The 27,052-nt window shown below is 34.4% G+C and overlaps 4 protein-coding genes across 4 annotated transcripts; all 4 read right to left on the bottom strand.

Moving 5' to 3' along the window:
- Nucleotides 1–8,323: 8,323 nt before the first annotated feature.
- On the bottom strand, nucleotides 8,324–11,006 carry LOC142635544 (uncharacterized). Its single transcript, XM_075809682.1, has 5 exons — nucleotides 10,534–11,006; nucleotides 10,058–10,133; nucleotides 9,569–9,952; nucleotides 9,306–9,394; nucleotides 8,324–9,041 (listed from the first exon to the last, which is right to left on the bottom strand). The coding sequence occupies exons 1-5, from the start codon at nucleotides 11,004–11,006 to the stop codon at nucleotides 8,324–8,326; spliced, it is 1,740 nt and encodes a 579-aa protein (XP_075665797.1).
- A 1,951-nt stretch (nucleotides 11,007–12,957) lies between these two features.
- Nucleotides 12,958–13,918, bottom strand: LOC142634251 (putative germin-like protein 2-1). Its single transcript, XM_075808548.1, has 2 exons — nucleotides 13,807–13,918; nucleotides 12,958–13,493 (listed from the first exon to the last, which is right to left on the bottom strand). Exons 1-2 carry the CDS (start codon nucleotides 13,916–13,918, stop codon nucleotides 12,958–12,960), a joined length of 648 nt encoding a protein of 215 aa, XP_075664663.1.
- Nucleotides 13,919–16,802: 2,884 nt separating this feature from the next.
- On the bottom strand, nucleotides 16,803–18,385 carry LOC142634250 (putative germin-like protein 2-1). Its single transcript, XM_075808547.1, has 2 exons — nucleotides 18,030–18,385; nucleotides 16,803–17,530 (listed from the first exon to the last, which is right to left on the bottom strand). The coding sequence occupies exons 1-2, from the start codon at nucleotides 18,139–18,141 to the stop codon at nucleotides 16,995–16,997; spliced, it is 648 nt and encodes a 215-aa protein (XP_075664662.1). The 5' UTR covers nucleotides 18,142–18,385; the 3' UTR covers nucleotides 16,803–16,994.
- A 4,356-nt stretch (nucleotides 18,386–22,741) lies between these two features.
- LOC142637053 (putative germin-like protein 2-1) lies at nucleotides 22,742–24,237 on the bottom strand. The gene is made up of 2 exons (XM_075811341.1): nucleotides 24,037–24,237; nucleotides 22,742–23,365 (listed from the first exon to the last, which is right to left on the bottom strand). The coding sequence occupies exons 1-2, from the start codon at nucleotides 24,149–24,151 to the stop codon at nucleotides 22,830–22,832; spliced, it is 651 nt and encodes a 216-aa protein (XP_075667456.1). The 5' UTR covers nucleotides 24,152–24,237; the 3' UTR covers nucleotides 22,742–22,829.
- Between the last annotated feature and the right edge of the window lie 2,815 nt (nucleotides 24,238–27,052).

The raw sequence follows: 27,052 nt of genomic DNA, 5'->3' as shown, positions 1-27,052 counted from the left end.
AGCAAAAGCAACAATCACAGATCTACTTCATTCATGAGAGATAACATGCAACCTTGAATTTTAGAACAAAGAATAGAAAGCGTACCTTGATGTAGTGAAATTCAAAACCAAGACTTGAGAATACCTTTAATTTTCAGCTCAGTTTCACATAATGCCTAAGAAGTGTGGTCTCTCAATCAGTCTTTATGTACGTTGATTCTCCAAGAAAAATCCTTCTTCTTCTCATTGTAGAGAAAAACTATCTTCTTTCTTTTCATCATACGTACATTCTAATTACCTTGATAGTTACTTTATTTAATAACTTTTATTAAATAAAAACTGATTATCTAATTGGGTTAGCCTTTTGGGCCTATCCAATTGGGCTTTAGTTTGTGGCTTGAGATGGGACTAAAGGAAACAAATACGACTCTAGCTCCAATGGGCCTTGGGCTTTTCTGTCAACTCTTGACAAGTTCAAAGTTACCATTGATTATATTTAATACCACTATATAAATATAATTGTACTCTAGGCCTTATTAATAAATTATATCTCAAAACTCTAATGATATCATATGACCCCTCCATGAAATATCCATAATGAACAAAGTCACAATAAACTGTTACTTTGTAAACAACTATTTTATCCTTGAGTACCCGGTTTAATCTTTTAGTTATTCACATTTATTGAAATCCAATTTCAATAAATATAAGGTTTAGTAACTCCTTAATAAAGTAGGCGCCCTGAATAGTCATTTCCCATTAAACTTATTTTAAGGGGATATTTCGTGTCTCTATAAAAAGAGATTATGGATTCCATCTTGAGAATATGTGTTCCCTCAACACTACGTGTGGTTACCCAACATATTGAGGTTTTGACCGTGAATCTTAGATCTCACTCCTGATATATCAAAGTAACCTACATTTCATGATTGGGTTCACTACCCTCAGGATTAAGAGTCTATGAAATTAGAAGTCGTGAGATTAATTATTTAGGTGACAGTTGTTGATTGAATAATTAATCTCACAGCGGTCCAGTTCAATATGCCTTAACTCTTAAGACACATCAACTAGAAGTCTCCATTTCCATGATCAAGACAAATCATCTTAATTGATGTGTTACAGTCTTCGCAGATGAAATGTCCAATTTCATCACCGACTACGAACTACATTTTGAGTTTACAACGAACTTGTGATTTACATCTTTTGTGACTTTTCATATAAATCACATACAATACATCTCATGGACTATGATAATGCCCCATTAGTTTATTTATAAATAGTCTCATATAATTAACAATTTAATTATTTATGACATGCTAATAAATTAGATTTAGGGCATAAACCCCAACATCACATGCATATTACAAGCGCACTTGATGCACACACACTATATCACTTGACATGTTTTGCACTTCATTCATGCTATGTAAGTCTTGTTAGACCTTTAGCACTTAAAATATTGTCTTGTGAATAGGTTTGCTAGTGTATTTCCATTTTAGGACTATTTGTTTGTTTTTATGGACTAACTTGTATCTAATCAAGTTTGTTTCCATGTTTGTGTTTTGTTTTTTTGTGTGGTTATTTGTTTTGTAGATGCCTCCTCGTCAAAAAATAGCAACAAAGAAGTCTTCAAAGCGTCCCCGCCTCTCCTCGGACTCATTTAGAAATGATGATACCAGCATGGCTTTCACTGATCATTACAGATGGGCCTTGATCATCTTAGAGAGGACTATGGACATTGAATCCTTAAAGGACACCTTCATTCCAGAAGTGTTCAAGGAAAGGACATAGACCAAATTGCTGAATCCGTTGGGTGATGTGTTTGAAGTCATCATTAGAGAATTCTTCGCCAATGCATTTGTGGAAGGTGATTACATCAACTATTGGGTAAGGGGGAGAGAGTTCATAGTTTCAAGGGAGTCGATCCAAGAGGTTTTGGAGATTTGACCAACGACTTTGGACACCTCTCCCCACTTTAACTAGAGAAAGGAGAAATTTGAGCCTCTCGTGCAAGTTCTTGGAGGACAACTCAAGAAGAAGGCCTTGCACACGATTGAGTTCACCCCTGAAATTGGAGCTTTAGCCTACATCATGATCTTCAACCTCTATTCGGTGAAGATCTTGACACCCTTGTCGGCGCCAAGGACCGTGTTCCTATATGATCTCTTTACTTACAAAGAGATCGACATTTGTGGTCACATTTATCATCTCTTCGTCAAAAGCATCACGAAGAGGACTTTATGGCTAACTCTACCATTCTTGAGCCTTGTCATGTCTCTCATATCAAGGGCAGGTTGAAGATTCCTAGTGGGCTTCTGGTAATGCAAAGGGAAGAACCTATTAGTGAGTAGACCATTATCCAAAGTAAAGTAACATTCCTGGACCAAGTGTTGGTGTATCTCAAATTCCAAGAGATGCAGAAGCAAAAGAAGTAGGCAAAACCGATGAAGAAATTGATCGATTCACTTCGGTACCGGAGGATACTCCACAACCTTCTTCTCAAGCGCAAGCAAGAGCACCCGACCGCCTTGATCTTCTACTTGGAAGAGTTGAAGAGTTGCATGTGATGCTAGCTTCACATATCAACTACTCCATGACTCAATTCACATACCTTCAAGGCCAAATCATTGCCCTTTCTTCTCATGAAACATAAAGCATTCCTAAATTTTTTTTCCCCTAGTAATTTATAAAATTACTTTGTGTTTCATTGATTTGTTGTTTTGTGATTTTTTTTGTTCCAAAGAGAGTCAGGGCTTGTTTGGTTTAAAAAAAATGGTCACCCATCATTCATCACTCAGTTCTCATCACCCATCACTTATCACCCATAACTCATTACTCATCACTTAAAATATCAAAATTTCCTAATCCCACCCGTTTGGCACATATTTTCAACTTTCCATTACTCAAATTTTTCTACTTTTTATGGGACCCATACTTGAGCAACATGTCAGACATTCTTGTTAGCCTACCCACCTCACACCAATTCATCACACCATTTCCTCCCAAAACCAGAGACTTCAACCCAGACATTCCTTTTTTTTTTTTTTTCCTTCAACCCCCAATACCCACAACAACCACTTCGGTTCTGAGCTTGAAGCATAAACCCACGAAATTCATTAGCATCCTCGAAGCACCCAGAAAATTCACAAACCCACAACAACTAATTCGTTGCCCCAATCGTTGATTTTTTATTTTTTTATTTTTTTTTATGGGTCTGAGATGAGAAAGGCGAAAAGGAAGAAAAAAAAAGATCGGACTTGCGATGATCTCCAATGGCGGCACCATTTATGGGTTCTATGATGAAGAACAAAAAAAAAAAAAAAGAACCTAGAAACCCAAACTCACCGAACCCAGTGAAAGAAGAAGAAAAAAAAAAGAAGAAGAAAGAAAGAACTGTAGTGAAGAGTTCATGGGTTTTGTGATGATGAACCAAAAAAAAAAGAGAAGAAGAAAGAAAGAACAGTGCAGTGTAGACCAGAGAAAGTGAAAGAAGAAGAAAAAAAAAAAAAGAAGAAGAAAGAAAGAACAGTGCAACGTAGACCAGAGAAAGTGAAAGAAGAAGAAAAAAAAAAGATGAAGAAAGAAAGAACAGTGTGAGAAAAATGAAAATGTATGTGGAGAAGAAAGCAGTTGAAGAGGCATCAAAAGCAGCACTCACGTGTGTTGCACTGACAGTGGGTCCATGCAAATGGGTGTAATTACAAAAATTCCATTGAAAACAGAGTTATGGGAACTGAAAACACTTAAAATGTGTTTTCAATTTCCATAACTCATCACTAAAAAATCAGAGAATTGAGTGATGAAAACCGTGACTCAAAACTCATCCAAACAAAGCAACTTGTTGTGGGGCCCACAAAATTTGGATATTGAGTGATGAAAATTCAGTATTGGGTGATGAAAACACTTAAACCAAACAACCTCTCAATTTCATATAGGAGACCGTTTTGGTTTGGTCAGAGGAACAAAATATTTTGGTACTTGTGGAGGAACAAAAACTCAAACAAATAGTAACAGGCTAAAATGTCTAAGTAACTAACTTGCACAATTTATTTATCATAAACATAAGGTAGAAATTCCATAATGGGAGGCCCAAACAACTGATTTAGAAAGTAAGAGTGAAGATGAGCTATTCTAAGATACATAAATTGTTTCCTTGAGGTATAAAGATCAAGTAAAACTTTACTATAATAAACTCTTATCACTTCCTCTTTATTGTTCTACTCCAGGCTCCTCAATCTTTTTCAACCCCCTCTTTGTTGCAACCTCCTTCCCTTTTATAGGTATTTTTCCTTCCCTTATTTACCTAGCTGGCTTGCTTCCAATTGGATTTTCAGCATATTTGTCACATCACCTCTCTGTTCTACCCCCCTTTCATCATGAAATAGGACTTTTGTGGGTGTCTGCACTTTTCAAGCTATCCTTATGCATTTAATGTGAAAGAGATTAGGTAGAGAATCTCTCATTAATGCGAAGGTAAATGTCTTTGTGATTCTAATCTTTTCAGGGTGTTTTCCGAGATGAATCTGATGGGGGTGGCATTACGGATTAAAAAAGGGAATTCGTTGCCCACTGTCCCTCCCGTGTCTACCGAAGGGCCATTCATGCTTGTTACCTTGGATTAGAGTTTCAGTATTGGTGGCGAACTAGGATCTCCATGGGAATTGTTCGGGTGAGTTACCCTTTATTCTTCAGGCATTCTAGCTTCTACCCACATTGAAGGGCATGGCCCATCTCTTCAAGTATGACCTTTAGGGCCTTTGTGCCTCGGCCCAAAATCAAGTTCCCCCCCCCCCCCCCCCACAGTACTAGTGTACTATTTTGAGATTACCACTATATACATACACACACACATATATATATATATATATATATATATATATATATATATATATGTTTGTATTTATTTATGTAAAAATTTTAAATCTACATATTTTATAAGCTTAAATATAAGCCTAAGTACATTAACCGATATTTTATCCTAAGTAACATGTTTTTTTAATATAAAAAAATTAAATTTTTTTATTGTACCAGCCAAAATGCCAATACTAGCTGAAACGCTCAAAATATACCCAATACAACCGGAACAGACTGGTATAGTCCGGTAATTTTTTCAATACATTGTGGAGGAGTGTTGGTACATGTTTAATGGTCAATACAATATATTTTTCCAGTATGGCTAGTACTGGTACATTATTGACTTCCCTGATTTTGCCACAGAATTGTCAAGGGAGATATTCTTGACTAAATTCTTATACAAAAAAAAAAGTGTTGTAAGGATTGTAATTTATTCAATTTCGGTCTATATAAGTTGAGTCAAGAAGCAAGTTGAAGAGTTTAAGTTTCAAAAGACACAATCAAGTGAAATTATTATTTCTCAAGTGAATGTTAGACATATATTTTACAAGACCTTGCTTGAACTTCGTTTGACTTAAACTTTAACAGAATGTTTGCTAGACCTTTGCTTGACATTCATACTAGTGAAAATTGCGTGAATAGTAGACCTATTTGTTTTTCCTCTAGTTTAACCTATTTATATATATAAACTATGAATTTTTAGAGAGAGAGAGAGAGAGAGAGTCAAACCTTGAGCTTTAATTGTAATATTAAAACATTATAGCTGTTGTTCATCCAAACCGAAAAAGAAATTTACAAACCTCTTGCAATAAGATCATTGGTTGAAAACTTCTAAAGAGCTCTTTGGAGTACTAGAAGTCTAGGTTGTTGCAAATGAGGATCGTTTGTGATGAAAGTTGGTGTAGAAGAAATCTAGTTGCAAACTTTCCCCCCCCCCCCCCCCCCCCTCATTTGAAGAGGTTCTCCATTGATTTTCCACTTCATTTTGTTTTTAAATGGGGAGTAGTATTAAGACTTGATCTGAATTTGCTTAATTTGATGTATTTTGAATACAATCCTACGTATTTAAAATTTATTGTAGATTAGTCCATTTTTTTCCATGCATATATATTCTCTATGCGTTTAATTTGTTTGTTCATGTTTAGGAAGGGCTGTTTCTTGCCTCATATAATAGAAAGTACAATTTTTTGTCTATGATTTATAGGGCTACTCTGTTTTCCATTGACTCGTTGTTTTGTGATATTTGTTCATAGAATAGAATTACAAAAAGGGGAGATTCTTAGATTACTGACTGAGCTGAATTCTTGTGTCAAAGGAAAGTGTTAGAAGGGCTGCAATTTTTGCAATTTTGGTTTGTTTTAAGTCGAGTCAAGAAGCATATTGAAGAATTCAAGATATAGAAGACTCGGTCGAGCGAATTCATTTTTGCTTGAGTGAATGTCAGACATAAATTTCACATGACCTTACTTGACCTTGTTTGAAAGAAACTTAAATAGAGTGTTTGAGAGACCTTAATTTGCTTGACAATTGCTTGAGCTAAAATTGCGTGAGCGGTAAACAGTCTTGTTGTGCCTCTTGTTTAACCTTTATTTATTTATTTTTATATATATAACCAACCCTTTTGAGAGTGAGAGAGAGCCAGATAAGAGCATATCTTAGACTCAAATCCCCATGAACTTTAACTTCGAGATGAAACTTAATTTGTAAGTATTGTTTGTTGAAATCACATACAAGCTTGAAGGTTTAACAATGGAGGAAAGGAAATCACAGAGAGAGAGTGAACACTATGAAGCTTGTGAATGGTTTTGTATGTATATAATTATCATGCTCTGTCACTTATATAATGAGACTAGAGGCAGGAAAAATAACAGAACTAACCAACTAATGATCAGCCAATACAACAAAGATATGTGGCTTAGAATCTTAACAAACTAACCAATTCACTAACCTATACAGTGTAAACAACAGATCGTTATACACTCTAAGCTACAGTATGCCTTTGTAGTCTAACTCTTTATGTACAAAATACAAGATACAAATACAACTCTACTATATACAAGATAACCACTGCTTAACACTCCCCCTAAGATGAACTATATATGTTTATTAAGTTCATCTTGGATAGAAGGAAATAGAATTGTTTATATCCAAGTGCTTTTGTGAAGAAATCAGCTATTTGGTGTCTAGTAGGAACATGAAAGGTTTTAATCACACCATCTTGAATTTTGTCTCGGATAAAATGACAATCAACCTCTATGTGTTTTGTTCTTTCATGAAATACTGGATTTGCAGCAATGTACAGAGCTGCCTTGCTATCACAGTACAAAGAGGCTACCTGATTGTGTTCTAAACCAAAGGTTTTAAGCAAAGCTAACAACCAAACAATCTCACTTGTCACTGTAGCCATTGCTTGATATTCTAACTTTGCTAAAAATCTTGACACTACTTGTTATTTTTTACACTTCCAGGGTATTAAAGAATCACCAAGGAAGACACAAAACCCTGATATTGACCTTCTGGTATCTGGACATGCTGCACAGAAAATATCACAGTAGGCTTTGATATAAACCTTGCCCTGGTGTCTTCTTTAGGTAGTTGAGGACTTTATAGGTTGCTTGTAGATGTGGAGCATTAGGGGAACTTATGAACTGACTCAGCTTATGCACTGAGTAACATATATCTGGCCTGGTGAGAGTCAAATAAAGCAGCTTACCTATTAGTCTTCTGTACAAGGATGGATCTGATTTTCTCCCATTGAACTACTAAACTTAGCTGATTGTTCCATAGGCACATTAGCAGGTTTACTTGCTAGTAAACCTGTATCAGAGAGCAACTCTAGAGTGATTTTCCTTTGGCACAAGTTGGTACCCTTCTCAGTCCTAGCAACCTCAAGACCTATGAAATACTTCAAGGTACCAAGGTCCTTGGGTTTAAACTTTTTGTCTAGGAAAAGTTTGAAAGTATTTACTGCCTCCACATTATTGCTAGCAATTAAGATGTCATCCACATATACTAGAAAAATGATAATTGAACCTTTGCTGATCTTGGTGAATACAGAATAGTCTGATTTAGATTGAAGAAAACCATGATCAATAAGAGTGGAAGATAGCTTGGCAAACCATTGCCTGCTTGCTTGCTTCAAGCCATAAAGAGATTTTGTGAGCTTACACACCTCCCATTTACTGCCAAATCCAAGAGGAGGAACCATATACACTTCCTCATCCAAATCCCCATGCAAGAAAGCAATATTGACATCCAATTGAGAAAGATGCTAACCATACATAGCAGCAACAGCCAATAAAGTTCTAACAGTCACAAATTTCACCACAGGAGAGAAGGTTTCATAGAAATCAATACCCTCAGTCTATGTGAAGCCTTTAGCAACTAGTCTGGCCTTGTATCTTTCAATAGACCCATCTGCCTTTAGCTTAATCTTGTACACCCACTTGCATCCAATAGGCACCATAGCAGGAGGAAGTTTGGTTATAACCTAAGTGTGATTAGCTTGGAAAGCATCAATCTCAGCCTTTATGGCAGCTTGCCACAAGGGATCAGTCAAAGCTTGAGCATATGAGGTAGGTTCTTTGGCGACAGTCAAGGCAACAGAAAAAGCTCTATGGGTAGTAGATAGTTTAGCATATGAGAGAGTAGAAGAAAGAAGATAAAGTATACCTAGACTGTCAGAAAAACTGGAATCATGGGAAGGCATAAGTGAAGTTAAGGCCAAGACATGAACAGAAGCAAGATTGCAGTGATAATCATGAAGGTATGTAGGAGGTTTATGGGACCTAGTAGACCTCCTAACAATTGGCATATTAGGCAAGGGAGCAGCAACAACAGAAGGAACAGGTGGAGGATCAATGACAAGTGGAGAAGGTTCCAAATCAGGATGAACAAGATCTGGAAACTCATCAGGGGGCACAGTTGTGTCAATAGGACTGAAAGGAAGAGAAAATTCTGTAGAAACAGGAGGAATGGACTCTGGAATTGAAGGCTGACATGGAAACATAGAATGAGAAGTGGAAGAAGGAAAAGGAACAGGCTTAGACAACCAATGCTTAAAGGGGAAGACAGATTCTTTAAAGATGACATCTCTAGAAAGGAAAACTGATTTAGTGGACAAATCATACAGCTTATACCCTTTGGTGCCAAAAGGATAACCAAGAAAAATGCATGCCTTTGCCCTAGGATCAAACTTGGATTTGTTCCTAGTTAAAGTAGAGGCATAACATAAGCAACCAAAAGATCTAAGATGATGATAAGAAGGAGGATGACCTAAAAGTGTTTGATAGGGAGTGAGATTACCTAGAAGTGGACTAGGAAGTCTGTTGATAAGGTAAGTGGCTGTAAGGACACAATCCCCCCAGAATTTCAAAGGTAAATTGGCATGGAATCTTAAGGCTCTATCAACATTCAACAAATGCTAATGTTTCCTTTCAAAAACAACATTTTGTTGTGGTGTTTCAACATACGACAGTTGATGTAAGATAACTTTTGAAGCATAAAAGGTATAAAGAGCAAACTCAGGTCCATTGTCAATCCTAAGTACTTTGATGGAAACCTTGAATTGATTAGGGATCATGTGAAAAAAAGACTAAACTAAGGAAGAAGCATCAGACTTATTCTTCATCAAATAAACCCAAGTACATCTACTATGATCATCAACCAAAGTAAGGAAATATCTTGAGCCATTCAATGAAGGGGTAGAATAAGGTTCCCAAATATTAGCATGTACCAAATCAAAACAAGATAAAGAAACACTTGTAGAAATAGGAAAAGGTAATTTGTGTTGCTTAGCTAAAGCATAGACATAGCAATCAAAAGACTTGATGTTATTACAAGAATTCAATTTAGGTACAATAGCATTCAACAAAGCTAATCTTTGTGAAGAAGGATGACCCAATCTATAATGCCACAATCTAACAACATTATTTGAAGTAATATCATTATTGGAAGAGTCAAGATTACAAGTATTGACACTCTTATTACAAAGAAAAGATGACAATTTGGATAAAACCTCTGAAACAAAAGATGGTAAGGTGACAGAACCAGTACACTGTAAGGTATAAAGACCTCCTTGCCTCTTAACCAACCCAATCATCTTCCAATGCTGTAATTCCTAGAGAAAACAATAATGGGAAAGAAAAATACGGTAGCAAGAAGGATTTTGGGTCAGTTTGCTTATAGAAATGAGGTTGAAAGAAAAACTAGGAATACAAAGCACATGGTCTAAAGTTAAGGTTGTTGAAACTTGAATAGTTCCAATATGAGTCACCTTAACCATGTCACCATTAGGAAGCCTAACAGAAATATAATAAAAGAAGTAATAGAAGTAAAGAAATGAATGGAATGCACCATATGGTCAGTTGCTCCACTGTCAAGAATCCAATTATTGGAGCTAATATGTGAAGTATTAACACTTAAAGAGAAAAAAAATTCTCAAGAGAGGGAGAAAACCAGATACTTGATAGCTCTTGAGCTTGAACATCCATTGAAGGCTGAGTAATGATGGTAGCAACTTGATGAGTATTGTCCAAACATGCCTCTGGTGGAGTTTGAGTACCAAAGTGACATTAAGAGTTCAACAATCCAACCAATTGTTGATATTCAGCCTTAGTGAGTGTGACAGGTTCACTTTCATTATCTTCAGCAGTAATGACATTGTTTGCAAAGGATTGACCTTTTTTTTTGAACTTATACCCAAGAGGATAGCCATGTAGTTTGTAGCATTTGTCAACTACATGTCCCATGACTCCACAATGAGTGCATTGTGGTCTTCCAGTTTTGGACTTAGTGTAATTCTTGGCATTACTAGGCTTAGCTCCTAGAGCTGCCAATGTTGCTGCTTCATCAACCAAGGCTTTCTTCCCAGCACCCACCTTTCGTTGCTTCTCATCTTGAAGCAAAAGAGAAAATACTTTTCTCAAGGGAGGCACAAGATCCATAAGAAGAATCTGCCTTCTAACAGCTGCATAAGTCTCATTCAACCCCATCAAGAAAGACAAAGTACAATCCTCTACTTGATGACCATAGGTACATGTCCTATAATTGGAAAATTCATCCCAAAGTCCCTTAAATTTGGTGTAGTATGCATTGATGGTTAAATCCTCTTGAGTCAAAGAACTAATCTCCTTTCTCAACTCAAAGATTCTAGGTCCATTACCTTTCCCCATATTCGTATTGCAAGTCAAGCCACACATCTTTGGCAGTCTTGATATAGGCTATACTTGGTTCTAAATCCTTGGAAACAAAATTAAACAACCAAGCCAAGATTGTGTTATTGCATTTACACCAAGCTGTGCAATAGGGATGATTAATAGATTGAGGTTTAAGGATGGAACCATCAATGAATCCTAGTTTGGTCTCGGCATCCAAAGAAATAAGGATTGCCCCACTCCAAGTACTGTAATTCTCCTCCGTGAGAGGTTGAAAAACCATTGAAAGACCAAGATTAGCACCATTGGATAAGAAATAGGGACTAGAGGTATTTTCCCAAGGCCGGATAGTAGGGGCAGTAGCACTAGAAGTACTTTCAGTCATACTTAGTGCAATTTTAGCAAGAAAATGATGAAGATTCAGAGTCCCAAACAAGAATGAACAAAACGAAAATCAAGAATTGACTTTCTAGAAAATTCTTCAAAGAACAAGAACTGAATGCTGTGATATGATGTAAAACTAGACCAAATCAAGATACAATCTACAATCTTGATGAAATCACAACAGAAAGTTACAGATTGGGAATGAAACCCTAAGGTTGAGAATTTCAATTTCCAATTATGAAGAAGAAAGCTACAAATTGGGAATTGTAACCCTAAGATCGAGAATTTCAATTTCCAATTATGAAGAAGGAAATCAAGGTTTCAATATGCTAAAAAAATCAAGATCTAGAAAGTGATGAACTTAGTGCCAGAATCAACAGAAATACAAGTAAGAAAATTTCTAGTTGATTTGAAGAAGAAGCACCATTGAATCAAAAACGAAATTGAACTAGGAAAATCAGAGAATGCCAGACTTGAGCAAATCTTTGAACTAGTTAAGCTCCGATACCATGTTGAAATCACATACAAGCTCGAAGGTTCAACAATGGAGGAAAGAAAATCACACAGAGAGAGAGTGAACACTATGAAACTTGTGAATGGTTTCGTATGTATATAATTATCATGCTCTGTCCCTTATATAATGAGAATAGAGTCGGGAAAAATAACAAAAACTAACCAACTAATGATCTAGCCAATACAACAAAGACACGTGGCTTAGAATCTGAACAAACTAACTAATTCACTAACCTGTACAGGGTAAACGACAAACCGTTATACACTCTAAGCTACAATATGCTTTTGTAGTCTAACTCTTTATGTACAAAATACAAAATACAAATACAACTCTACTATATACAAGATAACCACTGCTTAACATTGTTCATCCAAACCACAAAGAAAACCTCAAACCTATACTTGTAAGTTCATTGATAGAAAAATTTTAAGGAGCTCTGGATGACTTGTTGTAGATGAGGATCAATCGTGTACAAGAAATCCAAAGTTATGGGGTCGCTCTGATAGGAAGTCAGGTGGGGACTTTGTTGAGGATATATGAATAGTCAAGTTTCAAAGGTTTTGTAAGTAGGTTATTGCAAATGTTTCTTCTATAGCTGTTTTTCTATCGGTTGGATTCTTCGGGGAGATTTTCCTTTTAAGTGATTCTCCATTGATTTCCCACTTCATTAATTACCAGATTGTGCTTATTTTTTTTAAAAATACTATTTTTATTAACATTGCTTTTAGATTTGGTTATTGATTACTGTCGTGTGAAAATAAAGTGATTTCTTAAAAGTATATTAAAATGAGAAAAAAAACATAAGGCTGCTGAATGTGGTTCTTAATTTGAAGTATAAGATTCTAAATGGAATGAAAGAGGACAAATGAAAGTATATAAAAAGTGCATTTTATTAAAGAAAATCATAAAGAAACAAAAAGCATCATAATAATAAAATTACAAATGTAACAGAACATCAAAACAATACACACAAACTTCCAATGAGACTACGATACAAATTGACACACTCATACAGAAAACGGGAAGAGAAGTAGGCTCTTTGTCATAATTAATGGAATAATCATGGCTTGTCTAGAACTTAGACTGGATATAGTTGATAACATTGTTATCCAGTTGGAAGGCCTTCACTAAAATTTCACTCGAAATGTGAGGCTTGGACCCAAACACTGCATTGGCAATTGTGACAACACCAGGGTTTTGACTGCTTAGACCAGCAATGGCAACAGCACTTCCATTACCAAAATTTCTTTGATAGTGCATGAGACCAATTGGGAATACAAACACATCACCCTTCTGTTGCACCTTTGTGATTAGGCGGTTCTGAGGATTAGATGTGACAAACCCAACTTCAAGGCTACCTTCCAAGACAGTTGAGATTTCGGTAGCACGAGAGTGAGTGTGGGGAGGGTTAATACCCCATGGTGCATTGTCAATACGGACAAGAGAAATACCAAGAGAGTTGAGTCCTGGGATTTGTGCAGCGGTCATTGGGGTCACCTTTGACCCTGCGGGGTTTGATGTGTTGCCTGCTATTTGAAGTCCACTGCTTGAAAAGTCATTGGCATCAACCATCTTAGGATCCTTGCAAGCCAAACCATTCAGGAGCACTGCCACCAAGCATAATATTGCAAATAAGAAACATGTAAGCCATTCGAGTAAGTCACAATATATATGCTACTAGAAAAAGTTAATGATTTTCTCTCACAGCTTAATTATTTCACATGGTCTTTTCACATCTCCTTTCCATGTCTAAGCATTTTAAAATGTGTATATTGCATGTGCAATTGTGGATATTATGTATGCGAGTATGTGAACAAATATTTACTGACTGGAAAAGCAGCATATAGTTATGGTTTTAACATTAAGCCTACAGGGTGAAAATTTCAGTTATAGTATACATGTTTGAGGCTCATTTTGTACCTTGACTGTTTGTGTCAGCGACACAGAAATCTTGGAGAGGGCTAGGATCCGATGCCAACGCAGCAGTGAAAAACAATGCTAGAATTCCAGACAAGAGAATGGAGGACGCCATATGCAAATTCTATATATGTATAGGAACCTTTTAATCTTTGGAAGAAGAGTAACTGAGATTTTAGTTGTGAAAGACTTATGTATGTAGCTTCCTATATATAAGGTGTGGGCTAAGAGAGTATAGTGCAAAAACACGATAAAAATGAAAATCAAAGAAAGAAAGAGTCTACATGATAGTGCATGAATCGGCAGTATTGCAGTACTGTGCCTGCAAGAAGAGATAAAGTTTATGATATATAATGTTCCAATAGCCATTTGAGGGCCGGCTGTCATATTTGTCCTGCATGGATGGTAGATATATGTTACCAAGTCCAAGTTTGAAGGATGGTACTTAATTAAAAAAATTTGTTTAAGAATTAGTGTATTGATATTATATAAAATAATGGGTTTTGGAAATCATCAACGAAAATGAAAAAAACGGTAAAAAAATAAAAATAAAAATAATAATGAGGTGAATGTATGAAGTTTGATATGTTAATTAAAGATGACATGTGAATTCAATTGATCCTACTTTCTTTACATTTCCCCAAAAATATTTTTTAAAATAAATTCGATTAAATTGTGAATTATTGTTGTACATGTTGTTGTTGTTGTTTTTATTATTATTATTATTATTATTTTAAATAATGTAAATGATATTTATAGAATTTGATCTCTAATAAAATATGGTTCCTATGCATTGTCTTTAATTTATTTGTGCGTCATTGTGACATTTGGATTTTCCACTTTAATATCCCTAATTGAAAATTCTAGATTTAGACTCCAAAGTCCAAACAACTAACCGACGGATTAATTGTGGTGTTCTCGACAACTTTAGCAGTTTTTTCAGTCTCCTATGGCATTTTAGGATTTTTATTCATATTGGGGTTGAATAGGGTTTAATAGGGACTAAGATTAATCTTGTGTGTATAAAACTATTAATCCCTATTTTTATTTCTTGAAAACTCAAAGTGCCACAATGTTATGGGATAGATTAATTTTTTTTTTTTTTTACATCGGATCCTTATAGAATTTAATCTCATTTTGTTAACAAAAATCAAAAGGGAAAAAAAATCATTGTAATGAAATTAATTTGCATATGTGAATTTCTATAGGACAAGTTTGGCTTTAAAATGGTTTGGTGCTATCTTTTCCAACTCATTATGTGAAAAATAATATGAATAGTTGTAAATAATTGAAAAAGTTTAGTTTTAAATTAGTTTGGAACTATCTTCTTCCAATCCATTATGTTATGATTGAAAAGATGATTCATGTGTAACTTAGTCACATGAATATTTATGAGTCATATGACTTTTTTAAATAAAATATATTTATAGCTTATAAATTGTCACATAATAGGTTGAAAGAAAACTTTAAACTAGTTTGGAGCTAAATTTTTTCTGTAAATAATTATGACTGGATGTGTCTCCATACGTATCTACATGGGTCACATGGGGTTTACTATGCATATAATGAAAGAAATAATAATATTATTCTTCATTGTAAACTCTCATTGCCTTCAAGGATATTTTCTTTTTAGAAAGTTTTTCCCAAAAAAAATAAAAAAATTCAGAATGAATTTTTTTAACAGGGGAGAAAAAGCAGAGGATCAATACTGAGGGGGAGTCGTAAATTTGTTTGCTTGAGAGCTTAAAGGCTTCATATATTTTGTCATTTTGTTTTTAAAAGGGGAGTAGTATTGCGTCTAGATCCGAATTTGCTTAATTTGATGTATTTTGAATACAATACTACGAATTTAAAATTTATTGTAGGTTAGTCCTTTTTTTTCCATGCATATTCTCTATGCGTTTAATTTGTTTGTTCATATTTAGGAAGGGCTGTTTCTTACCTCATATAATAGAAAGTACAAGTTTTTGTCTATGATTCATAGGGCTACTCGGTTTTCCATTGACTCGTTGTTTTGTGATATTTGGTCATAGAATAGAATTACCAAAAGGGGGAGATTCTTAGATTACTGACTGAATTCTTGTGTCAGAACAGTGTTAGAAGGGCTGCAATTTATGCAATTTTGGTTTGTTTTAAGTTGAGTCAAGAAGCATATTGAAGAATTCAAGATATAGAAGACTTAGTCGAGCGAATTCATTTTTGCTGAAGTGAATTTCAGACATAAATTTCACAAGACCTTACTTGACTTGTGAAACTTAAATAGTGTTTGAGAGACCTTAATTTGCTTGACAATTGCTTGAGCTAAAATTGCATAAGCGGTAAACAATCTTGTTGTGCCTCTTGTTTAACCTTTATTTATTTTTTATATGTATATAAACCAACCCTTTTGAGAGAGAGAGAGAGCCATATAAGAGCAGAGTCAAATCCTCATGAACTTAACTGCGAGATGAAACTTAATTTGTAAGTATTGTTCATCCGAACCATAAAGAAAACCTCAAACCTCTACTTGTAAGTTCATTAATTGAAAAATTTTAAGGAGCTCAGACTTGTTGTAGATGAGGATCAATCGTGTAGAAGACATCCAAAGTTATGGGGTCGCTCTGATAGGAAGTCAAGTGGGGAATTTGTTGAGGATATATGAATTGTTTAGTTTCCAAGGTTTTATAAGCAGACTATTGTAAATGTTTCTTTCTATAGCCGTTTTTCTAATGGTTGGATTCTTCGGAGTGATTTTCCTTTAAGTGGTTCCCCATTGATTACCCACTTCACTACCAGATTGTGCTTTTGCAAAAAAAAAAAAGAAAAGAAAAGAAAAGATTTTTATACTATTTTTATTATTAACATTGCTTTTCGATTTGGTGATTGATTCCTGTGGTGTGAAATTAAAGTAAATTCTTAAAAAATATATTAAAATGAGAAAAAAAATAGATGGCTGTTGAATGTGGTTCTTAATTTAAAGTATAAGATTGTAAATGGAATTAAAGAGGGACAAAGGAAAGTATATAAAAAACTGCATTTTATTAAAGAAACAAAACGAATCATAATAATAAAATTACAAATGTAAAAGAACAGCACAACAATGCACACAAAATTCCAATGAGGCCGGCTATGACACAAATTGACACACTTATACAGAAAACGGTAAGAGCAGTAGGCTCTTTGTCATAATTAATGGAATAACCATAGCTTGTCTAGAACTTAGACTTGATATAGTTGATAACATTGTTATCCACTTGGAAGGCCTTCACTAAAATGTCACTAGGAATGTGAGGCTTGGACCCAAACACTGTATTGGCAACTGTGATAACACCAGGGTTTTGACTGCTAAGAGCAGCAATGGCAATGGCCCTTCCATTACCAAAATTTCTTTGATAGTGAATGAGACCAATTGGGAATACAAACACATCACCCTTTTGTAGCACCTTTGTGATAAGGCGGTTCAGAGGAGTAGATGTGACAAACCCAACTTCAAGGCTACCTTCCAAGACAGTTAAGATTTCGGTGGCACGAGGGTGAGTGTGGGGAGGGTTAATACCCCCTGGTGCATAGTCAATTCGAACAAGAGAAATGCCAAGAGAGTTGAGTCCTGGTATTTGTGCAGCGGTCATTGGGGTCACATTTGACCCTACGGAGTTTGATGTATTGCCTGCTATATGAAGTCCACTACTTGAAAAGTCGTTGGCATCAACCATTTTAGGATCCTTGCAAGCCAAACCATTCATGAGCACTGCCACCAAGCATAATATTGCAAATAAGAAACATGTAAGCCATTTGAGTAAGCCACAATGTATAACATATAATGGGTACTAAAAAAAGGTTAATGATTTTCTCATACAACTTATTTCACACATGGTCTGTACACATCCCATTTCCACATTTAATTGTTTATGGGTACTGTGTTTACAAGTATGTGAAAAAAAAAAGTGTGAACAATCATAAACCAAACCATTCAGGAGCACTGCCACCAAGTATAATATTGCAAATAAAAAAAGAGTAAGTTCTCACACAACATATTTCACAACATCATATGTACACATCAACTTTACTGCGATTTAAAATGTATACATTACACGTGCAATTGTGGATATTGTGTGTAAGAGTATGTGACAAAGGCATGTGAAAATATTTACCGACTGGCAAAGCAGCTACTAGTTATGGTTTTAACATTAAACCTATATAGGGTGAAATTTTCAGTAAAATTATACATGTTTAATCTCATTTTTCACCTTGACTGTTTGTATCTGCGACACAGAAATCTTGGAGAGGGCTTGGATCTGATGCCAATGCAGCAGTGAAAAACAAAGCTAGAAGTCCGGACAAGAGAATGTGTGAGGCCATCTGCAAATTCTATGTATAGGAAGCTTTAAATCGGTGGAAGAAGGCGTCCTATACTCTATATGGAGATGAAAAAAATTGAGATTTTAGTTGTGAAAGACTTATGTTTGTAGCTTCCTATATATAAGGTGGAGGCTGTGAGAGTATAATGTAAAGACAATAAAAAAGAAAATCAAAGAAAGAAAGAGTCTTCAATCGGTAGTACAGCAGTGTGCCTGCAAGGAAGGCAACTAAATCAAGTTATCCAATGTTCCAAAAAATCATTTGAGGGCCGGCTGTGATATATGCCACCAAGTCCAAGTTACAAGGACGGTACATTAATGCTTCTCTTCACTAAAAAGTTTTTTATTTTTATTTTCAGTTTGAAGAATGTATCAAATAATTGATTTGAAATAATCAACAAAAAAGAGAACATGTTCAACAAAGCAAAAATGTACATTTACATGAGTTTCAGTTACTTTAATTGGTAAAATTTCTTATTATCGAATAAATGATTTGAAATTTGATCTTCACTTATACAAAAAACTAATTTATGTCTTGGTTAAATGATATAAAACAATTATTAGAAGTGGACTCAATAGATTAAAATTATCTCTTATATATATAAAAAAAAAAGGATGAATTTATCATTGATGATGTTTAATATGTTAGATGGCCGGTGAAATGATCGTACTTTCTTGTTACAGTATACAATGAATTCCATTAATCACCGCTATCGAAGCTGCTTGGATGGATCATTTACGAGCTGAGTGTGTTTTACCTAACTTCTCTGAGGTTTTAAGTCCCAGCCCAAATGATGAACTAGACGAAGTTATTGGCCATTGGCAGGGAAATTACACAGTATAAAAGTGACAACTGACAAGGCACAAGAGTTCTGCTGAATTACATAACACAAGCTCTGTTAGAAATCAACACCAACTCTCTTGCCTCTAGAAATTTTTAAAGTTTCTCTTAACCTCTTCCTCTCCGAAATTCTCTAGAGCTTACCGCATGCATAATTTAATCGCAGCTACATACTCTTGACTTGTCGGTGAAAGGAAGTTATTTTTAACTGTTCGTGAAAGACAATAAAAGAATGTGCAGGAAAATTCAAAGTCGGTGAGTTAACCGACTTTAACCACCTCTATATATATATATATATACACACATATATGTGTGTGTGGGGGTGGTTATCACTTCTCAGTTTGTGTGTCATAAGCACCAAAGTGTGTAGAGTGAAAAGTTAAGCAAAGTAAGGGTCCTAGTGTCAGTAGTCGGTACCTAGGTGTAAAGAGTACCTAGCTGTCAAGAGAGTTGGTGTGTCTCCTGTAAAAGTTAGTGTGTTGGGATTGTAAGAAGTTTTGCCGTGTGGTGTCATTTGAGTCTAGAATTTGTGTCATACGGTGGGAGCCACACTAGGCTTTTCATTGGTCAAAGTATTGTACTTCTTAGCGTACAGATAAAAGATTTTTTTTTTTTTGATGGGAAGATAAAAGATTTTTTTGTGCTACGTATTTTGTTCAATAATTAAGTGACTAACTCAACAATCTAGTATTAGAGTGAAGCCGTTAAGGATTTTTGGCGTCTAAGACAATATTTTGGAGGTGCTCATTTTGCTCGTGTATAGTTTGGGACTGTGAAGCTTGTGATATGGGACCAAGCTTACTTTTTTCTTTTCCTTTGATAAGCTGCAATTCATTAGTAGAAAAATGAGGAACAAAGAGGATAATCTTCCTTACACAGAGCCGACAAGGCGGGGGGGAAGATTGTCCTTATAAAAGAAAAAAGAAGACAAATAACTTAGAGCTAATTTGGCAACACCATGGGCAACACTGTTACAATCACGTTTAATCCAAACAAAAGAGCAAGACTGAAGGCTAGACCGAAGTGTAAGAACATTATCAATAGAGGTTGGATGGTCCAAGGAGGTGGGAGATCAGGGGAGTTCACGGCATCGAAGCAAGTCTTTGCATCACCTTCAGGCTTCAACAATAACATGGTTCCATCTTTCTATAATTGCAAGCTGCACAGACCAGAGTAAAGCTTCGGCTTCTGCCAACAGAGGTGAGGAAATCTTCGTGATTTTGGCCCACATTTTGACGGGGACGCCAAGATAATCCCTTGCAACTGCGGCAAGAGCAGCAACTCACCAAAGTTGCCACAAAGACATGGCCCACAAAGTGTCTACTTAACGAATAAAATCATTGAACATCATTAACTTAACAATTTTTTTCTTGAATGACTAACTTTATAACAATAAGTTGTTACAACACGATAACAATACATACGTATGTAACAAACCTTATACATTTCCTAATCATTCAATTATATTATACTTTTATATGTATATATATATATATATTCAAGCCAGAGTTATCGTTTGAACCCCTAAAGCATAAGTGGGGCCACCTCTATGTTGTATTCGTATTAATTTAAGGGCAGTGATTGTTGTACACAATGTGTATGCAAACAACTAAAATCTCAATTTTAAGTCATATTTTCAACTTTAAAATAATGACTTCAAGCCGCGGGAATTACCCTTAAATTAATAATGGATAGACTAAACAAACAGTTTTTGAGTGCTGATATTTTTTGGCCCAACTTCTCTGGGTATAGCCCAAACGGATGACACACGGTTCTTTTATGGGCTGAAAATGGACGAACGAAACAAGCAGTTCCTTAGCCCACTAGTTCACTACCACCTAAAATAACACATGCCCATTGGCTAGGCAACTAAACACCGGCGGCTCCAAGGGTGGCTTGCCACTATATATATATATATATATACACACTAAATAATCTATTTTGACCACCCTAATGAAAATATTGAACACCCTAACTTAAGAATTACAAGAATTTAGGTTCAATAAAAATAAAAGTAATGTTATATTTACAATATTTTTACAATAATACCATAAATTGGTTACTAATTCTAATTTGAGCTCAATATTAACATCATTTTTTAACCCACTACTAACAAATTATTGTGTAAGATTTGTTTTTAAAATATTGTAGACGTAGTATTACTCCAAAAATATTTCAAACCCTTTAAACATAATCCTTAACTCCTTTAAAAAAAAACCCTCTTAAATAACAACAACAAATAGCCCAAATAACAACAAAAATAACCTGAACAAAACAAATGACAACGAGTGAACAAATTATTTAACAAAAACCTATTCAAAAAGAAAAATAATCATTCAAATTTGTAACTTTTTCAGCCTATTACATAAAAATAATCTTTAATTTTATTTTTCCTTGAAAAGAGGACTCAAGAAAAATATTGTAGTATGAGTTTTCCTTGGCAGTAGTGACAGTTATGTTCTTTTTAGCTTTGCAGTTGCAATATTTCTGCTTTTCTTAGCTACTCAGCTCGCATTTGTAGCAAATGTCATCTGTTTTTCTTTCGGTTCTTCACTATCTTTCAATCCTCTTACTTTATTACTCTCATCTTAGCATTTTTAATTCTCACTTTATCTCTTATCATTCCATTTTTTTTTCTTTTTCTCTTTGTTTGTAAGAAAAAATTGTAATACTTCAGGTATTTTTGTGTTTTTATTTAATTTTTTGTGATGTTGATATATTCAAGGATTAAGAGTTCTATTGAACTTAAAATTAAACCAAACCCAAGAGAATATCAAACTCACCCCAAAGGATGTAAGGTCTGGATGGTTATGGGATCTTCGTTTTCTTTCTTAACGTGCCGTTTCCATTTTGGAAAAAAGTTTGTTTTCAAACCAATTTGAAGTTGTCTTTCTCTAACCTATTATATGGAGATTGTAGAAACCATTCATGTGTAGTTTTAGTTGCATGACTTTTTTAATAAATTGTGTACCTTGTTTAAAAAATATACATGGATAATCCTATAAATCGTCATGTATATTGGTTGAAAAAAGTAGCTCCAAACTGGTTTGAAGCCAAACTTTGTCCTTATATTTTTTGATCAAGAATCGGTTTGGGGACACTCAGGCCAAGAGCAATAAAAGGCAGGCTAGCTGTCATGTTGATAATCACATGTGAGCACATTGCAACACGATATAAGCATTGATAAGAACGTTAAGGATTAAAGTGCAGTATAGTGACAAAGCCATGTTGGGACCAATTTTTTATCTATTTAAATTGAAATATATAAACTTGAGACATTTCAGAATTGTTATTCTTTTTAAAGCATATACAATTTTACATTTGCTTAAACGAGTTACAAATTCATTAGTGATAGACCAATAGATTGTACTAAATCAGGGTAGGTCCTCTAATTCCCTTAAGACATTCTCCTTCCACTGAATCCTTCAATTCCCTCCCATTTTTAATTAGATATAAGACATAGTTTTGAAAATAGGAGGGAATTGGAGGATCCAATTAGAGGAGATCCTTTCTCATGTTTCCCTACCTCTTCTTTTTCATCCTCAAAGATTACACTACTAGTATCACCGGTAGATTTGCATCTGCATATGTGATTCTTTTCCTCCTCTCTCAATCTCTGTTTCTTCATTCCATATTCACTCAATTTTTCTCATTCCTTTCTCTCTCTCTAGCCAATTTTTCACTCGGTGCAACATTTTTAATTCAAGCTACTTATCAACAGAAACGAATGCATGTCAGAATCATTTGTGACTAAAGAACATAATAATAAATACCAAATCAAATTGACTAAATTTTGTAAAAGTAAATATACAAGCAGATGTGCACATTACTACAAACAATCGGCTTGTTTAGAAATTGGACTGCAGACGAGTGACAAAATTCTTGTCCACTTGTAAAGCCCTCACAAGAATGTCACTAGGAATATCTGGCGCACACCCAAACACAGAATTTGCAATTGTAATGACTCCAGGATTTTGGCTACTTAGAGCTGCAATGGCTGTTGCATTTTTAGAATTCACATTTCTTTGGTAGTGTATGAGACCAATGGGGAATACAAACACATCACCCTTCTTTAGCACCTTTGTGATGTGGCGGTTTTCCGGGTTAGACGTGACAAATCCAACTTCAAGGTGTCCTTCCAAGACTGTTAAGATTTCAGAGGCACGAGGATGTGTGTGGGGAGGGTTGATGCCCCATGGTGCATAGTCTATACGGACCATTGAGATGCCTAGAGTGTTAAGTCCTGGCATTTGTGATACAGTAACTGGGGTCACCATAGACCCTACAGCATTTGATGTGTTACCCTCCAAGTGAAGTCCACTAAAGAAGAAATCATTGGCTTCAGCCAGCTTGGGATCCTTGCAGGCCAGACCATTGATTAACACTGCCATGGAATGTAATCATGAATGACAAACTCATAATAGCAATAATGGTATGGAATTTCGTAACTGGGAATGATCACCATGGAAGTGATGATGATCAACTAGACCAAGTAGATAAGGCTATCAAAATAGCATGTTATATGAATGATTAAGATTGGTAAACTAGTGATCCTCTGAGAAACACAAGTAATATTGTGGGTATTGCAAATTTTATTGCATAAACCTTACAAAACATATGTATTATCAATCAAATAAAAGTAAATTAGATATTTATTTATTCTTTGTTAGCAATCGCATTTATTATCATGTTAGTTTGTAGACCTTTTATAGTAAATAAAGCATTTTCCTAAATAAAAAAAAAAAGAACCATAACATGGTGAAACTATATTTCGAAACTAACAATTTAAATTCATCATACAATGGCTAACAGAAAAAAAATTCACTTGCTATCAAAAAAAAAAAAAATTTAATTGGAAAGCTTTCCTACAGGAATGGATCTAGAAATTTTTTAATGGGAGGAATCTAAGTAAATGAAAAGTAAATTAGTTTTCTTTCTAGGGGACATAAATAATATGTCAAAATCATAGGGAGCATATAAATATGTTATTAATTTTAATTTCTGGCCATGGTGATGAATAAGGAAACTCAACCATAGCACAAAGGATTGTCATACCTTGGCTTTTTGCATCAGCTACACAGAAATCCTGAAGAGGACTATGATCAGTTGCTAAAGCAAACGATATAGACAATGCTAGTAGGAGCTCAAATAAGATAATGGGAGTGGCCATTTTGCTAACTACAAAGTATATATGCACTTGATACAGAGGAAGAGAACAGAAAGAATTACAACTACTTGTGTTTGCTGTACTGACAAAAAAAGGTAGCCTGCTTTATATAGAAAGAGACTGTGTACTACAAAACCTCAAGTGCGCCACCTTAAGTACAGAACTAGTCCTCTTTTGTGGCAACGTTTTACACCGCGTGAGGTTTTAGTAGTAATGAAGGTTGATCATGCAACCTTGTATTGTTTATTAATGTTTGGGAGATCAATGTAAGGAACATAGTTATAGCGTTATGCCATGCGCGATATGGCAACCATAATTTGGTCCCATTGGGTTTGATTGATTAGAGGTGCAACAATACCTAGACAACAAATTTCATAACTAGTTGAGATAGTATACTGTGATGATTAATGCAACATTAATTTTTTATGAGAATCATTACTGACATTACTTTTACTACACACTAATCATGGATTAAACTGTCACATTAACAGCTGTGAAATTCATTGTTGTTAGAGGTGACTCGATATTGTAACTATAATGATTTCACAATATTATTTTTCTTTTCTATATATTTAGCAGGAAATGAATTTTTTGTTATGGCATTGCTTAATTTGCTTCATAGACATGATTACTCACGCACTAAGATGCACGGATACTTCATTTGGAGTGACATACCTGTGTTATATATGTATTGTACTTGTGTCTCGTAATAGTGTCCAATCAGCCGTATCGTTATGATATATTTTTTCAAAAATTGCTCATGTCGTTGTATCGTACCTGTACTCGTACCCGTACTTGTACTTGTGTTCATGTTTGTGCATCCTAGCTCATGCATGTACCCTTTATTTGTGACTCTATATATAGGGAAATGTTAACACAACCCTTATATATATATATATATACTTACTTATTTTTTCTCAAAAGTCACTACGGAAGAAATTTTTTACTGTCCATTAAAAAGGAAAATCTTACCCGCATGTAGTAGTGCCGGACCATGCTTTCTGTGCTTGTCTGTTTCTTCATTCCTTAGTCAACAGTAGACCCAAAACATATGAGCCCATTTGCATGGATTGTTTTGTGGGACCCAAACCATGATCATATTGAAAGAAGTCAATTCAATTACTCTGGATGTGTCTAAGCAGTAAATACTACAAATCTCATTATATCATCCTCTGGAAAAGAAAACAGAGGAAGAGATCTAGGGACAAATGATATTTGTCCCTAATTTGAAAATTATATAGTAAAATATATATGTTTTAAAATTATTTAGTAAAATGCCTCTCATTTGTCCCTAATTTGAAAATTATATAGCAAAATATATATGTTTTAAAATTATTTAGTAAAATGCCTCTGTTTTTTAAACTCGATTTTAAAAAAATTGAGTTCTGCGGAAAACTTGATATCTTCAAAATCGAGTTCCATTTAAATTTTTTTGAAAATTTAAGTGGCAAAATATTTATAAAACTCGACATTGCTAATGTTGAGTTATATCTGTAACTCGATTTTATTAAAATCGAGTTTAAAAAATAGAGGCATTTTGCTAAATAATTTCTAAATATGAGCATTTTGTTGCATAGTTTGTAAATTAGGGACAAATACCCATTTTTCCTGAGATGTAAAAGCCCCGAAGTTTTGAACCCTCTCCAATCAATTTTATTAACTTGTGTGACACAGCTGTATACTATAAGTTTATTTTGAAATATTTGATAAAAAATTATTTTTATGAATACTTTATGTAACTTATTAAGTATTATAATAGTTGAGGAATAAGTTTCAATTATTTATGTGTCATTAGAAAAAGGAAACATGTAAGTTTATAAGATTAATATAATTTATAATATTCTTCTAAAAAAATTAGAGTATGAACCTGTTATAATATTATTTGCAAAATTTGACAAATATTTAATTACTTTTTTAACTTAAGAATATAATTATTCTTTTTTATATTCTTGATTGTACGTTAATTTTTTTTTGGTTGGATTTTGTTTATAATTGTTTTATTCTCTAAGAATTGGTCAAATGGTATTACATTAACCTACCTAAGATTAACAGACTAAAATAATAAACTTCAAGCTTAGTAGACTAAAATGACAATTCACCAAGCTCAAAGGGTATAAATTGTAATTTTGCATATATATATATATATATATATATAGAGAGAGAGAGAGAGAGAGAGAGAGAGAGAGAGAGAGATTCTTTGAACTGTATTAACACATTGTGTTAATTTAAAATTTGTTGTCTAGGTATTGTGTTAATTTAAAATTTAAAATTTAACACATTGTTATACATTCATTTAAAATTGTGTTTTAAAATTATATTTTCAAAGCATGATTTTGAAGAAGTCTGATAGAGTGTGTGCAACAGTAAGTGTGTAACAAAATTTAACCTTCTTAAAACACAACAAAAGAAAAGTTTTACTTTGTCCATGAAGGAAAATCTTCTAAGACGTACAAGTGTCGAATCATGCTTTTCGTGCTTGTGTCTCCATTCCTTAGTCAACAGTAAATACGGTAAATCTCATTATTTTATCTTGTTAATGAATGAGTTTCAAACCTCATCAGTTAATTTTATTAATTATCCGTTGTATCGATCAATGCATGTGCATGCTATAAGTTTATAATGTAATTCTTACATGTTCTTGAAACTAATGGTTTAAGATTAGTGGAAAATTGGTGCATGTAGACACTTCATTTTGTATCGAGTGATGCACGTGCATGCTATAAGTTTATAATGTAATTCTTACATGTTCTTCAAACTAATGGTTTAAGATTAGTGGAAAATCGGTGCATGTAGACACTTCATTTTGTAATCGGTTAATAAACTTTAGTCCCCAGTCCCAATAATGAGCTTGGCATGTCTACAAAAGGTAATTGAATTTATTTTGATAGCTTGGAACTAATCACA

The sequence above is a fragment of the Castanea sativa genome, chromosome 5, assembly GCF_040712315.1.
Source record: "Castanea sativa cultivar Marrone di Chiusa Pesio chromosome 5, ASM4071231v1".
In the NCBI taxonomy this organism is placed as follows: Eukaryota; Viridiplantae; Streptophyta; class Magnoliopsida; order Fagales; family Fagaceae; genus Castanea; species Castanea sativa.
This window is presented reverse-complemented; position numbering and strand designations above follow the sequence as displayed.